At 39.5% G+C, this 13,973-nt stretch overlaps 2 protein-coding genes across 2 annotated transcripts in view; both read left to right on the top strand.

Annotated features, from left to right (window-relative positions):
• LOC109830421 (capsanthin/capsorubin synthase, chromoplastic-like) overlaps positions 1-2,921 on the top strand; it is a 4,267-nt gene extending 1,346 nt beyond the window's left edge. Inside the window, exons 2-3 of the mRNA XM_020397675.1 lie at positions 976-1,481; positions 2,325-2,921. Coding sequence (XP_020253264.1) covers positions 976-1,481; positions 2,325-2,730 — 912 coding nt within the window. The 3' untranslated portion in view covers positions 2,731-2,921. The remainder of the gene's footprint in view (positions 1-975; positions 1,482-2,324) is intronic.
• LOC109830422 (mitochondrial fission protein ELM1-like) lies at positions 4,024-11,861 on the top strand. The gene is made up of 10 exons (XM_020397676.1): positions 4,024-4,300; positions 4,855-5,093; positions 7,533-7,629; positions 7,758-7,907; positions 8,045-8,171; positions 10,096-10,208; positions 10,327-10,390; positions 10,472-10,565; positions 10,655-10,763; positions 11,458-11,861. Exons 1-10 carry the CDS (start codon positions 4,112-4,114, stop codon positions 11,554-11,556), a joined length of 1,281 nt encoding a protein of 426 aa, XP_020253265.1. The 5' UTR covers positions 4,024-4,111; the 3' UTR covers positions 11,557-11,861.

Below are 13,973 nucleotides of genomic sequence, written 5' to 3' on the forward strand. Positions count from 1 at the left end.
CCCCCCCCCCCAAAAAAAAAAAAAAAATCCTTATTTCCGCCTAACCACTTTGAACTTAGGGGATATTATTGCCAATAATAAAAAAGATGAAAATAATTGGGCTAATTTGAGAAAACCACTCTCAATTATGGGTCATCTCAGAAAATACCTCCAACTATTTTAACTTTACAAAACCCCCCTCAAATTTGGGGTTGTTGTATATAACCTCCCTTAACTTTCAAATGATCACTAAGCCCCCTTCAAATATAATTAAATCTGAAGTAACATATTATTTAAAATGACTATACTAGCCTTAAGACGTTAAATTTTCTACCATGATATTTCTTTTTAACCTTTTTGGTTAAAAACTACCCCCATGTTATCCCCCTCTTCTTCTTCTCCCTCCATATCCATTGCTTGGTCCACGCGGAAACCTAATCTTTTCTTTCTTTTTTGAAACGCTAAACTTCTTTTATTTTGTAAATTCATGTTTCTAATATTTGGAGCAATTAAATTTTTTTTTCAAAAGATTTGTTCTCTTAAAAAAAACCATCCAATTGAAGTCTAGTATTTTAATTAGTTTGGTTTTTTAAACTCGCATGGGTTTCTCTTTTAACCAAGGGTATTTTAGTCATTGCATATTTTGAATTAACGATATTAGAGGGTTATTTGAAAATTTTGTAAAGATAAGGGGGTGTTTTGTGAGACACCTCATAGTTAAGAGGGTTTAGTTATATTTTGAAAGTTGAGGGGGGCTATCTACAACACCCTCAAAATTGATGGGGTTTCCTAGAGTTAAATAAGTTGAGCTGAGACAAGCACATAGTTGAACGAGGTTTTCTAAAGTTAACCCAAAATAATTCATCAGCCCAAAAAAGTTAGTCGTTGTCCTTTTTAATAAAAGAGTATTCTTTTCAGAAGGGATTTTTTTTTGTACATCTCATGTCAAAGGGATATGTCAATAAATTCGATAGTTCGCTGTGTTGCAATTTTTAGGAGTTCCGATCGAAGATAAGCTGCTCCGACGGCTCTGGCATAACCACCAGCCTCGTAGTCGACGCCAGCGGCTTCTCCTCCCCATTCATCACCTATGACAAACTAAGAAACTGTGGCTACCAAATCGCCCACGGCATCCTTGCCGAGGTCGACTCCCACCCCTTCGCCCTCGACACCATGCTTCTCATGGACTGGCGAGACTCCTACCTCGACAACGAACCCAACCTCCGTCCAAGCAACGCGAAATGCCCGACGTTCCTATATGCAATGCCGTTCTCTTCGAATCTTATCTTCCTCGAAGAGACGTCCCTTGTCGCTCGTCCAATCCTTGCATACGACGAGGTCAAGAAACGGATGGTCGCTAGATTGAGGCACGCCGGCATCAGAGTCAGACGTGTGATTGAGGATGAAAAGTGCGTTATAGTAATGGGGGGTCCACTTCCTACGATCCCTCAAAATGTTATGGCTATGGGAGGGAACTCTGGTTTGGTTCATCCTGCATCCGGGTAATTTTCAAACCGTATATACTACAACATAGAGTAAAACTAAAACATATTTAACTGAATCGTGTTGTCTGTCAACTTTCGAATTGTTTTGTCTATCAACTTTTTTATCTCTTGATTTTGTTTTGAGATTTGTGTTCGTGTGAGATACATATCAATGTCTTGATGTCTATCACTCGGTATCTCAAATTTCAAAGCAAAATAAACGGACAAAAAGTTGGATACAAAGTCTCGGTTCAGTTAAGTTTATTCTAGTTTATTTTTTCTCCTTACAACAGAGGGTAAGACTAGAATAAACTTAAGCGCAGTGAGAGTTGACATGTAATGAAATCTTCTTTTAACTATTGGGGTTGGACTTCTGGGCCTTTTGGGTTTTTTGGGCTATGGATAGCAGGTCAAAGCCTATCAATTGTGATGAGATACTTAGAAGTCAAGGAGATAATTTAGTGTTTGGTAAGTGTTAGATTTAGATTGTATCATAATCGCCTACTAAATAATCAACGCTTGAGATTAAAAGTAGTGGTCTCTCGTTAGATTTAGATTGTATCATAATCGCCTACTAAATAATCAACGCTTGAGATTAAAAGTAGTGGTCTCTCCACTACTTTTTTGTAGTGAATCAACGCTTGAGATTAAAAGTAGTGGTCTCTCCACTACTTTTTTGTAGTGGAGAGGATCCAAATCCACTAATATTACCCACCAATTGTAGATTCTGGAAGCGGTTTGGTTAACAGGCTGAATCTTGCTTGAACTTCAGCATTCTAAAACGCACAACAACTTAATTAGTAAAAAGATTGAAAAAAACTACATTTATCATTGTCTCATCTCCCCCTTCTGTTACAACAGGTACATGGTAGCTAGAGCTCTGAGATACGCGCCAGTTGTTGCGGATGCAATGACGGAGTGCTTGGGATCTACGAGAATGATCAGAGGAAAGGCGATGTACACAAAACTTTGGAACTCTCTCTGGTCGAGGGAGATGAAGAGGGAGAGAGAATTCTATAGATTTGGTATGGAAACACTATTGAGGTTGGATCTGGAGGGAACGAGGAGGTTTTTTGATGCCTTCTTTGAGTTGGATCCTTATTATTGGGAGGGGTACATGGCTTCGAGGTTGTCGATGAAGGAGATTGCGGAGTTGAGTATCTCGTTGTTTGGGCATGCTTCGGCTTTGACCAAGCTGGATATTGCTACCAAGTGTCCTTTGCCTTTCGCTCAGATGGTTTGGAATTTGGCTGCAGAAATTGTTTAGAGTATAGGAGGTGTTTTTTATGTGCTGGGGAGGAAATCCGCACATTGACAAAATACATAATGGATTATATATGATGCTGAGAAACTTTTAATGAAAACATTTTTGGGTTGGCCTGAGTCGTACCGCATTTGTATCATTCTGTAACGAAGAAGGAAAACATGTATGATGCTGAGAAACTTTTAATGAAAACATTTTTGGGTTGGCCTATACTATGATCCATTATTCAAAGCACACTAAGCATTAAATGCTTTTAAACCTCTAAAACAATGCTCAAAATTCCAATGTGGGACTATCTTGTTTTTTACAAACAAATACTAACAGGCCTGAGTCGTACCGCATTTGTGTCATTCTGTAACGAAGAAGGAAAACATGTTTCAAGTTGACAATTTGTTAATTACGTGTCGTCGAAGGATACTTGTTTTGATACCATAAATACGTTTTGGCTCGTGATACGTACAAATTTCTTCAAAACTAGCAGGGGGATATATGAAAGACACCATGATATATATATATGAATAATACAAGAAGAGCAGGCTTTTTGCTCCGAGATAACGCAAAGACACTCCTATCCTCTCAGCAACTGTTACCTTCCAATCGAAAACTTTTGAAGCAGAGACGCTTAAGTGTAATCCCTCTAGGAATATTGGTAAGTTCCCAATAATATAAAGAGCAAATATTTATAGATGTTGTTTCTCTACAAGTTAGCAGGCTAATGTCAAAGAAGAAAATTTTGTTGATTCTTTTGTAGAAGAATGAACCTTACAAGATTTGTTCTCTTGTAAGGGTTGTTAGGTTGGCTGAGAAAGGAAATCAAAACACTCTGACACACCCGTGTGAAGGTGTTTGATTCGCTTTTCTTGTATTTGGTTGAGAGAGGAAAAAAATAGATGTTATGCATGTGGGACCCACCCGCCAGTAAGATAATAGTGTGGGTCCCAAATTTAAGGAAATTTATTTCCTCCCGAAAAGTCACGAAATGTGTTTGAAAACATGGAAATTTGTCCTACAGCCTATTTCACAAGAGTAATCTCCCAAACTTGGGTTTCTAGGAAATGAACCAAACATCCCCGTAGCATATACATGCAACAACAAGCCTATACCTATGGGTGTTATTTTGCCCTTGGGTTAATTGTAAACAAACCCCTTCTAGTATCAATCTATTGTAAAGAAACCCCTCGTAGTTCTATTTATCGCAAATTGACCCACTGTAGTTGGAACTTCAGTTGGCACGAGTCACAAGCCCGCGTCTGTTCCACGCCGTATATCCCTACATATATAAATCGTGGGCCCTATTCTCGTTCGAGGAAGCGCGTCGGTGTTTTGCTCTCTCAGAGAAGAAAACTTTTGAAAACCCTAGTTCATGATTTCGTACCCCTAATTAATGTCATCAATGAGGCCGATCAGGCTCCCGGAGCCCCCGAGCGGCTTCGCCGGGACGCCGGAGATCTTCGAGGGTGGAGTGAACGCTGTCAGAAGGGCGGTCGTCATCGGCAACGGGTTCGCCGGAGCTGAGAACCAGAGCATCGGTTTGGTTCGCGCCCTTGGACTCGCTGACAAGCACTCGATTTATGTAAGTCTTTTGGTTATTTTTTCCGTGGATCGATTGAATTGGGGTTTGTTAATCTATCGGTTTAGGGCTTTGATTGAAAGAAAGATGCTGGCTTTGGAGTGAATTTGATTGAACTGGGGTTGGACAGTTCCTTTAAGACTTATTGCCATGTTTTTTTTTCCATTTTGGACTCTAATTAAACTGAATTCTGGTGAATGTGAAATTTGTTAGCAAATAATTTGATTGAGATGTTCGTAAATCTATCTGTTTAGAGTTTTGATTGAGAAGAAAAATGCTGTTTCTGGGTTTGATTTGATTGAATTAGGGTTGGAACTAGCTGAAGTATGCACTGGCTGCTGATTCATTTCCTTCGTTTTTAATGGACCCGATTGGTGGATAGCCAAAGTTTTGTTTTTGTCTGTGAACATTTTGGACGTCAACTGAAATGAATTATGTGGTATTAAAACTTTTGATTGACGTATGGTGTTGTGGTTTGTATTTTTGCCACCTTATGCACAAATCTGAGGTATGTTTTCTAGAATATCTCATATTCTAATTCTAGATGTGATTTGCAGCGAGTAATCAGACCAAGAGGGGGAATTAATGAGTGGCTTAGGTGGCTTCCAGTGTCCTTGCACAAAATCATAGACTGTGTAATTAAACAAGTGTTTGGCGGGTCAAAATTTGGAGCAGTACTTCAAGGGAAGAGATTTGTGCCGTCTCCTACTCAGAATGGTGGCAATGTTGGGCTGTCATCTGTTTTAGAAGCTGATGCCAGACAGATTGCCTTCAGTGCCCGTGAGAATTTTGAGAAGTATGATTTAACTACTCGTTCCTTATTTTTGTGTCTTCCAAATTACCTTGTTTGTGCTTACTACATCATTGTACTTTAATATTCTATTGGAAACGTAAACACATTAAAAATAAAAAAAAATCATTTGACCCTCAACCCCTTAATTCCTGGGGATCTGTCTCATACTGTGTTGTCTTTCATATTTAATGCTGAACTTGGTTGTGCTTCTCAGACATGTGACGATTGATTCATTCTTCCGTGAGAATTTTGAGAAGTATGATTTAACTACTCGTTCACTATTTTTGTGTCTTCCAAATTATCTTGTTTGTGCTTACTACATCATTGTACTTTAATATTCTATTGGAAATGTAAACACATTAATAATAAAAAAATTCATTTGACCCTCTACCCCTTAATTCCTGAGGATCTGTCTCATACTGTGTTGTCTTGCATATTTAATGCTGAACTTGTGCTTCTCAGGCATGTGATGATTGATTCATTCTTCATCATTGTGTCTCCGTGCTACAATGTTTTATGTTTGCGATCATATTATACTGCCTGCATGATTTTTGTAAGGAAAACAATAATACCTTGTAAAAGCTGATTGTAGAATTCTGTTACATGTCATACACTTTGGTTGGTGGGTATACCTTGTTTAATTATGCTCTGAGACTCTTAAAGCGCTCCCCGCAACCCCTCCCCCCCCCCAAAAAAAAAAAAAAAAAACACCCCCCCCCCCCCCCAAAAAAAAAAAAAAAACACGCGCTCACGTGCTCACGCACATACGGGGAGCAATGGGTATAATAGGGCTATTTTTTTCATATACAATGATGTGTGTAGGGTCAAAATATTGAAGTTTGATTAATTTCTTATTTTAAGAAGTTGATTCGATCACTTGGTACGAATCCCTTACAATCACTCATTCTCTCTCGATTACAGAGGAAGAGAAGATTAATTTGACTTCTTTTTTGTTTAAAAGTGGGTTCTTGGTAGCGAAAGGACGCTTCTCTCGATGTTCAAGCCGAGATTGCCTCCCGTTGACGATCAGAACAAGATCACAAAAGCTTCTGATGGTGGTTTAGATCACGAGAATACGAACACGAATCTCTCTTCACGTGATCGCCAAAGCCTTCTTCAAAAGTCCCCTCCTCCATAGCCGCTCATGGCTATTTATAGAGTTCGTAGCACATAACCATCATGCTAAAATTATGGGTAGAGGCCGTAACTACCTCCTTCAATTCAGCCCACGTTGGTTACTGGGAGCGAAACGTGCTCCTGGAACTTAGCCCACGTGATTGACTAAGTCTTCGGAGCCGTTACAGTTGGATCTCCAACGGACGACGAGCTTTGTTGTTTGGTGAAGTTCATCTGATTGAACGAGTCTCAACATGCAGCAAGGTTCGTCTTCTAAGATCAACTTTACAGTACAGCGAACTTTATCTTCACTGACGTCGTCTGACGAGCTTCGTATTCACTAACGAACTTCGTCTTTGATAGCTGAGTTCAACTGCGTAGCAAGTCTTGTGAATTTCCTTTTGACGAGCCTCATCTTCACTAATGAGCTTTATGTCTGGTGATGAGCTCCAAATCTCGTATCCAATGACGAGCTTCGAACCCCGTTTCCAGTGATGAGCTTTGAACCTCGTATCCAACGACTAACTTCGAACCTCGTCTCCACTAGTGAGCTTCGAACCTCGTATCCAATGACGAGCTTCGAACCTCGTATCCAACGACTGGCTTCGAACCTCGTTTCCACTGGTGAGTTCGCCAAGCCTCGCTGCATGGTGAGCCTCGTTTCTGATATGGCTCCTCGCTGGGTGATGAGTCTCATCTTTGACCAAGACGAGGTTCGTCCCTATGACGACCTTCGTCATATCTTGAAGTTCAGCATTTTTTTAATGCCTACAATGTGCTGAATCTCATGCAAGTGAATAAGGGGGTTCTTTCTAAGGGAGTATATATATGATGTGCCTGAATCTTGGCCAAGTGAATAAGGTTGATCTTTCTTTATTATTTTATCTCTCAGTCTGCATCACTTGGCTGATGTTCAACCACACCACTGTATATGAGAGAATACCTCATGTCTCATGTGATACCCATTATTCTCATAAACACATACATTCAGGCACACATTTATATGTATACATGTGTGCATGTTGTTCCTCTGCATGGTTAAGCTTCTTCAGATTTGCAAACACCTAACTTGATTGTAAATCTAGGTATCTGAGCCCACCTATGGTTCTTGTGACTTGTGACTTTCTGGGTGCCATTAAACCGTATGGCCATTTCATTTATTCGGTGGATATTTGTTTTATCAGTCTCATAAACTTTCAGATTAGCTGTGATTTGTGCATTGTCCATTCCTCTGAAGCTATAGAATTCTTCCTGTTATTTATTAGCTTTTGTGGAACATGCATAGAAAATTGAACTTAAGATTAGTGCAATGTTGTTTCGTTTCAGAGATGGCCCTCTCCTAGTGGTTGCATGTGGGAGGGATACCATCTCGATAGCGAGTTCAATAAAAAGCATGGCGCCGAATAATGTCTTTGTTATTCAGGTAACGCGTACTTGCGCTTTATATTTTTTATTTGTCTTGTTAAACCATATATATGATTTCACCAAAATTTTGTTTTTGATTGATTGTTCTTATTCTATCTACACTGAAAGTTCTTAGCTTCTCCTCAGATACAACACCCGAGATCTGGGCTGGACAGGTTTGACTCAGTGGTAACTCCTGAGCATGACTACTATGCTCTGACAGCTAGTGGGCAACAAGAGATCCCTCGATTTTTGAGAGGATGGATATCTCCACGAGAACCACGTAGTAAGAACGTTGTAAGCTCCCTTCCTCCATCTTTTGTGCTTTAGAGAAATGGTAGTTGTAAAGGTCTTCTAATGTCTGAAAAATTGGAGAACTATGATCGAGAAAATATATCTGAAGTTCTTTAATGTCTGAGAACTTGGAATTTCAGATCTGCACAGTGGGAGCACTGCACCAGGCTGATTCTACTGCACTTCGCATTGCTGCTACGACATGGCATTCTGAGCTTGCCCCTCTTCCAAAGCCCTTGCTTGTGGTTAATATAGGAGGGCCTACAAGTAAGTTTCCCACTTACTTTTCTTGTTTGTGTGATGATTCACATCTTGCAGAGTAATGGCTAAGAGCAGTGAGCACCATAGGAAACGTATGCATTTGCTGCTCTCTGCAACATAATTGCTCTACCTTTTCTTATTGTTTTTATGATATTATTTTTATTAGGATACGGTAAATTGCAATTTGCATTATATCTATCTTTGATGAATCTTTTGATGTCAACCCTCAATTATTCTTTAGCTATAGTATTTTCCATTTTACCAGAATTTTAAAAGTTGCTTCCTACAGCCAGTGTTTTAAAATGATTGACTAATTGGATAGATTATCTTGAAACGTAGAAATTGAATTTGTATTGTAAGTTTGCATAAAACTTCATCTTGTCATGTCTGTAGCCAAATAACTTGAATGTTCTCTGTCCTCTCATTGCAAAACTGTTGGATAATGATGAAGAGAGTGACTCACGAGTCACAGAGATAACTTGGCTAATTTTGGATACTGATTGCAGGACTTTGCTTCTTAGTCCTTCCCAAGAATTTACATTTGTGCAATTGGAATTCAAGCTGTTCTCTAAGAAATGTTTTAAATTTAAGATTTTATAGTTTTATACCTCCTCACTTCAAGATAGCTCCTTAATGTTTTACTTTACAATTTCATTTAAAGAAAATGCATCACAGAATGGTTAGTATAGGGTTCTGACTTTGGATCACAAAATGGAGTAACATGACCCCACTTTGCCAAATCAACTTCTGTAATTTCCACCCCTTCAATCATTTTTCTCTGATCCCCATTTTAAACTGGATCCATCAAAACATTAAAAACCCCAGGCCCACCCTATCCCAGAATGCAATGAAGTCGTTAAAGATAAAGTAGTGGAATAAAATGAATGATAATTGACTAAATGGCTGCTTAGTGACATATTGGGAAAGATGTGTTCGATAGTTTTACTAATAATACGATACTGTACTTTTTCCAAAACTTGAAAACTCATCAAGGAAGATTGTACTTTTTTAATCATTAATTATGTAGTGGCAATACTTTATAAAAATTCTAGATTCCCCATTGGTTCGGACATCACAAATCATTGAATTATTTCCACTACTATAACTTGAAGGAATAAATGTGAATTTTTTAAGTTGTTACCATATGAATGCTCGTGAGAAAATGTAGTATCCTTACTTTCTGCATAATGAACATATATACTATGTAAAGGATGAAAGAAGCCGAGAAAATTTCTCATTCCAAACCTGTTGAGCTTGTAGTAATGTGAAATCACTCTGCAAATTTCTGTAATATTTTCTTTTTGAAGGATAATTATCCTGACAAGGATTGATGACTTAGGAAAAACTTGAGGATTGTTTAATGGGAAACTGCTCCGCGATAGTTGTGCATGCTTTTCTATTCTAAAATTTTATAACCTAAATATTCTTTGTTGGGTCAAGAACTGCTTTACTAGTTATCAGCGCGGGAAGAGGATATTCTTGATAAACATTGTGTCAGAAGGAAACATATTAGCTTCTAGACCTATTGTGACGGCCATATATTAAATGATGATGGCCATATTTAAATTAGACTATATGAGTGTTTAGAAGCATGTTGCAATAAAATAATGAACACGGTGATAGGTATGGTTATTCTGAAGATACAGGCTAGAAAGGAGGATACATATTGTTTGGTAGAATTCAATCTGAAACATTAATCCTTTGACTCAATACAATGAAGTGAAGCACAGTAGCAAATAATCAAATAACAATAATAATAACGATAATACGGAACTGTAGCTGTGATCAAATAGAATTTGGATCTGTGGTATTCTGAATTTATTTCAAACATAGCACCTCTTCATGTTGGCTAAAATTTCTTTTGTGAATGTCATAGTTAAAACAATACATACCAACTGACTGTACTCTGTATGGTTCAAATTGCCGTCAGAGCATTGTCGATATGGAGCAGATCTTGCCAAACAATTGGCAGGTTCACTGCACGGTGTACTAGCAAGCTGTGGAAGTGTTAGAGTTTCTTTCTCCAGAAGAACTCCAGAAAAGGTACGTAAAAGTTTTGTTTCAGGCGTCAGTACTAGAACTACACTTTAAAGCATTATTATTGTGTTCAAAATGCCTTCCAAGTTTTTTTTGACCTAAGATACTTGGTTAATGTTGACAGATATCTGACATTATATTAAGGGAACTAGGTGATCACCCTAAGGTTTATGTGTGGGATGGCAAAGGTGTTTTTCATTTATGCATGATTTTTTAGTTCCTAAATACTATGAAAGTTTTGACTTATTGATCTTTGTGAAACTATTCAGGTCCAAACCCCCATATGGGACACCTTGCATGGGCTGATGCTTTTGTCATTACTGCTGATTCAGTTAGTATGTTGAGTGAGGCTTGCAGCACTGGGTAATGATTGAAAAGATTTCTTTTTTAAATAATTCTTTATATGATAGTTTGAACTTCTCAGGTTATGTTATTGTAATATATTTTTTTAGGAAACCTGTATATGTGGTTGGAGCTGAGCGTTGTAAGTGGAAATTCTCTGCTTTCCAGAGAACTCTTCGTGAACGGGGCCTAGTCAGACCATTCACAGGTTTAGAGGATGTAAGCATCTCCCCTATATTTATTCAATCTGACTGCAGTCTTGCCTGTAGTAAAACCTTAGGGGGATACTAGGTGAAGCTTGATCAATGTGTAAACATTTATTGGAGAACATCATATTGCAATATCATTAGCTGATTAATTTTTTTCTTGCAAACCTAAAGAACTTCTGATATATTAAGTTAGGGCAAGTTCAGAAATTGTTATGAACTTTTATGGCTTTCACAGAAAATTACTCTAAACTATTTTTATTAGAGAAATTTCCATATTCTTTTTTTCATTTGGTTATCATGGCTAATTGTTGATAGTGAAAGTTAACATGTTAGCTCACAATCTTGTTGAATGATGTCCACCCTCATTTAGACTTTTGCACTAAGGTAATGTTTTGCTTGGGAAGTTGCAAATAGGGTATTTTAGACTTTTTCACTGTGGGGGGCTTTCTGCTGATTTAAAGTTTGTGGTAGTTTTTCTCTGATAAAAAGAGTTCAGGGTAGTTTTACACAGAACCCTAATAGTTCGTGTAATTTTGTGAACTTTTCCCTTCAATTATCTAGGTTACCTCAAGCTCCGTGCATGTTTTGGCTCATGACACTGCATGAAATATTTTTTGCCGGTTATGAATCAAGCACAAGTATGTATCACTTAAAAAAAAGAGCATAAGTATGCCATTAATATTGTTTCTTCACATAACTTACAGATGTCCAATAGTTGGAGCTATCCGCCTCTGACTGAAGCTGCTGATGTTGCTAAAAGGATTCGTGAAGCTCTTGCAGAAAGAGGGTGGACATTGCGATGACATAATCTAATCTGTTCAGTTCTTTTCTTTCGCCACAGTCAGAGATATACACGTGCAGCTCATAGTTGCATTTGATTTTTTTGTTCAGTTTATATGGGTTGGATTGAGGCTTTTGAGAGTCATTGTAATAAAATTGGTAGCAGGTCCGGCTTGTAAAATATGAGAGTGATGTACAAAATCAACTTGATTTTAACAAAATATGCATATAATTTTGTGTATTAGAATCCAGCCCTCTACTGTAATTAGGATACAAGTCTTTGTTATATGAGATATCAGCCCAGTTAATTCATGAACAATTTCTTTCAGCATTTGTGTTCCACGGTTATGTAAAACGTTGTTATGTCACTTGCTGAGTTTTCATTAGTTTGAAACTGGCACTTTGTGACGAGGTTTCTGATTGTGATGACAGCTAGTGGACTTTTAATGGGCTTGAATATCTTCTCCTATGAAAATAATGATATTCGTTTTGGCATGTACACGATAAAAGACTGTTAAATTTTTTTCTTTTGAAACTTCATTGCGTGTGCAAATTTCCTTGCATTCTCCTTTCTGTGTAGTGGCTGGTGTTAGTTTCTTTACAAAATAATTGTGACAGGTTACATGAAAACAAATTAATGAAGTTGGGAAGTTGGGCACAGGAAAACATATTCGGATATTTTCTCTTTTTTCCATGGTAGATGCCTGACAAGTGAGAACAGGTAGCAGTGAGTTTGCAGGAATAGGAAGGAGAAAATTTATTAATGAAATGTCAGCAGCCCGCATTAATTTCCCTACGATAAAAATGCAGCCCTTCTTTTTACCAAGAATATATATCTATCTATCTATATATATATATATGGAAAAAGTGAATCTGCGGTGACTCCGTAGGCCGGCTCTGAGGATGCGCGATCTGGGCGGTTTATTATAAACCCAATAATGAGATCTGAGCCCTTCGCTGAAAATCCCTTCCCCCCCAAATCCCTACCCTTCTCTCTTCTTTCCCGCTCAGATCGCGCCACCACCGACCCCCTCCTCCTCACCACCGCCCGAAAGCGCCGCCGCCCAAGCTCGGCCAAGCCCTCGACGTCTGCCTATAAAAATAGAGAAACAAAACTCATGCTAAAAGACAACTATTTTGGTATATGTCATTAGTTAGTAGTACACTATAAACAATAAGATATTATCACCTGAGGGGGAAGCCATGTTGTAGATAGTAGATCATGGTCCTGGCTTTTATCTTCTTCCATTGTTGCCTCACGTGAGAGAATTGGTGGAGTGTCTATACAAGCTATCAAATTATCACATATAAGAAGTTCAAAATCGCTCAAAAAACGTCATCAAGTTGATCTTTCAATTTCACTAAACAATTTCTAAACGATAGTTTAAACCAAATTTAAAGTTTATATTCAATTTAACAATACATGGCAAAAATAGCTCTAAATTATCCGGCTCGTAGCCATAGAGTGAGTGATGCAAACCAAATAATGTATGAGCTGAAATTAAAAGGAAGAAGATAGATCCAAGATCCAAGGAATATGCATGAGGGAAGATAGAACCATCATGAAATCCACTAGATCTAACAGGAACGCCAACTAGAACTAACATGCCTCGTAATAGAACTAACATCATCTCCATTAGAGCTAACATGCATCCCGGTAGCATTAACATGCATTTCAGTTAAAACTAACACGTTAATTTAGAGCTAGCTAACATGCATTTCAGTTAGAACTAACACGTTAATTTAGACCTGATGCCTTACCTCGGTGGAGGCGAGCTCGACAGCGGCGAAGTGCGATGAGCCGGCGGCAACACTGAGCGGGGACGGCAAGCGCAGGCTGCGGCGATTTCGTGAGGTGGAGAGGAGGGGGGAGGTGATGGCGAGGATGACGTCGAGGGCTTGATCGATCTCCGGAGGCGGCGATGAACCTGAGGGCTGAGCTCGAATGCCGTCGGAGGCGTGGCTGATGACGAGGGGTGAGCTCGATGGCGAGGACGAGTAGACGGCGATGACCCGGCGGCGACGCTCAGCTGCGGTGATCTCGGGCGCTGGAGAGGAGGAGGGGAGGTGATGGCTAGGGCAAGGGGACGGCGGCGACGCTGATCGGGGACGTCGAGACACAGGCCGAGCTTGGGCGCCGGCGCTTTCGGGCGGTGGTGAGGGGGAGGAGGTCGGTGATGGCGACCGAATGCGCGATCTTGAGCCGGCGGCGACGCTGATCGGGGGCGGCGAGCTCCGGCGGCGATTTCGGGCGCTGGAGAGGAGGAGGCGGGAGGTGATGGCGCGATCTGGGCGGGAGAGATGAGAGAGGGGTAGGGATTTTGGGGGGATGGGATTTTCAACGAAGGGCTCAGATCTCTCTGAGGGGTTTTGAATAAACGGCCCAGATCGCGCATCCTCAGATGACAGCCTACGGAGTCACCGCAGATTCACATGACCC

This window comes from Asparagus officinalis, chromosome 2 (assembly GCF_001876935.1).
Source record: "Asparagus officinalis chromosome 2, Aspof.V1, whole genome shotgun sequence".
Lineage (NCBI taxonomy): Eukaryota > Viridiplantae > Streptophyta > Magnoliopsida > Asparagales > Asparagaceae > Asparagus > Asparagus officinalis.